The sequence below is a fragment of the Austrofundulus limnaeus genome, unplaced genomic scaffold, assembly GCF_001266775.1.
Source record: "Austrofundulus limnaeus strain Quisiro unplaced genomic scaffold, Austrofundulus_limnaeus-1.0 Scaffold664, whole genome shotgun sequence".
Taxonomy (NCBI): domain Eukaryota; kingdom Metazoa; phylum Chordata; class Actinopteri; order Cyprinodontiformes; family Rivulidae; genus Austrofundulus; species Austrofundulus limnaeus.
In genome coordinates, this window is record NW_013953066.1 from 47062 (window position 1) to 48871 (window position 1810).

The 1810-nt window shown below is 45.6% G+C and overlaps 1 protein-coding gene across 1 annotated transcript in view; it reads left to right on the top strand.

Annotated features, from left to right (window-relative positions):
* Positions 1–25: 25 nt before the first annotated feature.
* pip5kl1 (phosphatidylinositol-4-phosphate 5-kinase-like 1) overlaps positions 26–1810 on the top strand; it is a gene marked incomplete in the record, with an annotated part of 18530 nt that continues 16745 nt past the window's right edge. Inside the window, 2 exon segments of the mRNA XM_014027589.1 lie at positions 26–418; positions 1033–1497. Of these exon segments, the coding sequence (XP_013883043.1) occupies positions 1288–1497 (210 nt within the window).

The window sequence follows — 1810 nt, forward strand, 5'->3', positions numbered from 1 at the left end:
GTGTGTACTGCAGTATTTACACTGTGTGTACTGCAGTATTCACACTGTGTGTACTGCAGTATTTACACTGTGTGTACTGCAGTATTCACACTGTGTGTACTGCAGTATTCACACTGTGTGTACTGCAGTATTTACACTGTGTGTACTGCAGTACTTCCTGTGTTTTCTGACTGAGTCCAGTCTGGATCTGCAGTCCGGGTCAGGCTCTGGGTGTGTCCACAGGCTGGTCCAGGACCTGCTCCCACTCATCAACCCGTCAGTCTGCAGACACGTGACCCAGATCCTCCACAGCTGAGTCCTTCAGCCACAGACCGCCACGGACCCTCTGAGACCACAGACCCCTACAGACCCTCTGAGACCACGGACCCTCTGAGACCACAGACCCTCTGAGACCACAGACCCCCACAGACCCTCTGAGGTGAGTTAAGGCTTTAAGGATGGAGAATTAAATCAGTTTGACATTTAGTTGCTGACATCAGCTGAAATGTGTAAAAGTCCAACATTCTGTAGCTGCAGCTTCAAACAGCTGAAACCATCAGGAAGAGTTGGTTTTAGTCTCTGACTGGGACCAGTCCCTCCATCAGAGGGTTGATTTAAAATAAAGATCAAACAGGAGAAAAGATCAAGTTTCTGTTKAAATAAAAAACAATGATGTCAGTGTTTGAAATGAAACATTAACCAGGGTTTCCTCTGGTCCACCTGGACTAACTCACCTGAGAGACAGGAAGTGATGTGGACAGGTAAACACTCACCTGAACTCAGCTGGGATTCTTGTTGGACAAATAAAACCTAATTAAAGGATAAATAAACTGAAACAAACAAACAGGATGTTTGTTGTTTATAATCTTTGTTTGTTTCAGGATCAAAGCAGGATTTAATGACAGTTTAAAGATGTTTATTTATTAATAAACAGCTGATGTTTATATTTGTTGTTTATTTCAGGATCAAAGCAGGATTTAATGACAGTTTAAAGATAAATATAATGTTTATTAAAAAGGAGCTGATGTTTATATGTGTTGTTGTTTGTTTCAGGACCAGCTGGATTGTGTCGGCTCTTTGTTTGTTTGTTTGTTTGTGTTTTTCAGAGGTAAACAGTGAAGTCAGGCTGCTCTGGTCCCCATTGTGCTGGTCTCCATGGTAACGGCCCAGCCTCCACCGCTGGTTTTGTTCCCGCCTCTGGCCTCTCTTTGATTTCTTTCAACGGCTCGTCTCCATTCAGCCGTCAGAACCGGCTGACCCGTCGGTGCTTCAGAACCGGGTCGGTCGGCTCGTCGCTGTTGTCTGTGGATGGAGGCGTCGGCCACCGGAGCCCCCGGGATGTCGGCTCAGCGCCGCCCCCGCTCCGCGAAGACTCGGAGGTGGGGGGGCCTGAGGCAGCAGTGGAAACTTCTGGGTCTGTTTGAGATCGATCAGAACCACGAGTTCTACGGGCTGACCTGCATGATGAAGGAGGGGCTGGCTGCAGCCATCCAGAACACAGCCAGCTGCCCCCCCATGGTGAGCACCCCCCCTTCCAGGTGTTTAACAGCTGCAGACAGGAGATTATTTAATCTGTAGAAATTATTTCATTTAAAGTCTGAACTCAGATTTTATCAAACAGAAACAAAAACTGAGATTTAAAACAATAACATGAAAAATAACAGTTCAACGTTTTGCTTAAAGTCTGAAAGACTGCTGTAATATCTGCTGAATATCTGCTGAAGATCAGCTGAATATCTGCTGAATATCTGCTGAAGATCAGCTGAATATCTGCTGAATATCTGCTGAAGATCAGCTGAATATCTGCTGAATATCTGCTGAATATCTGCTG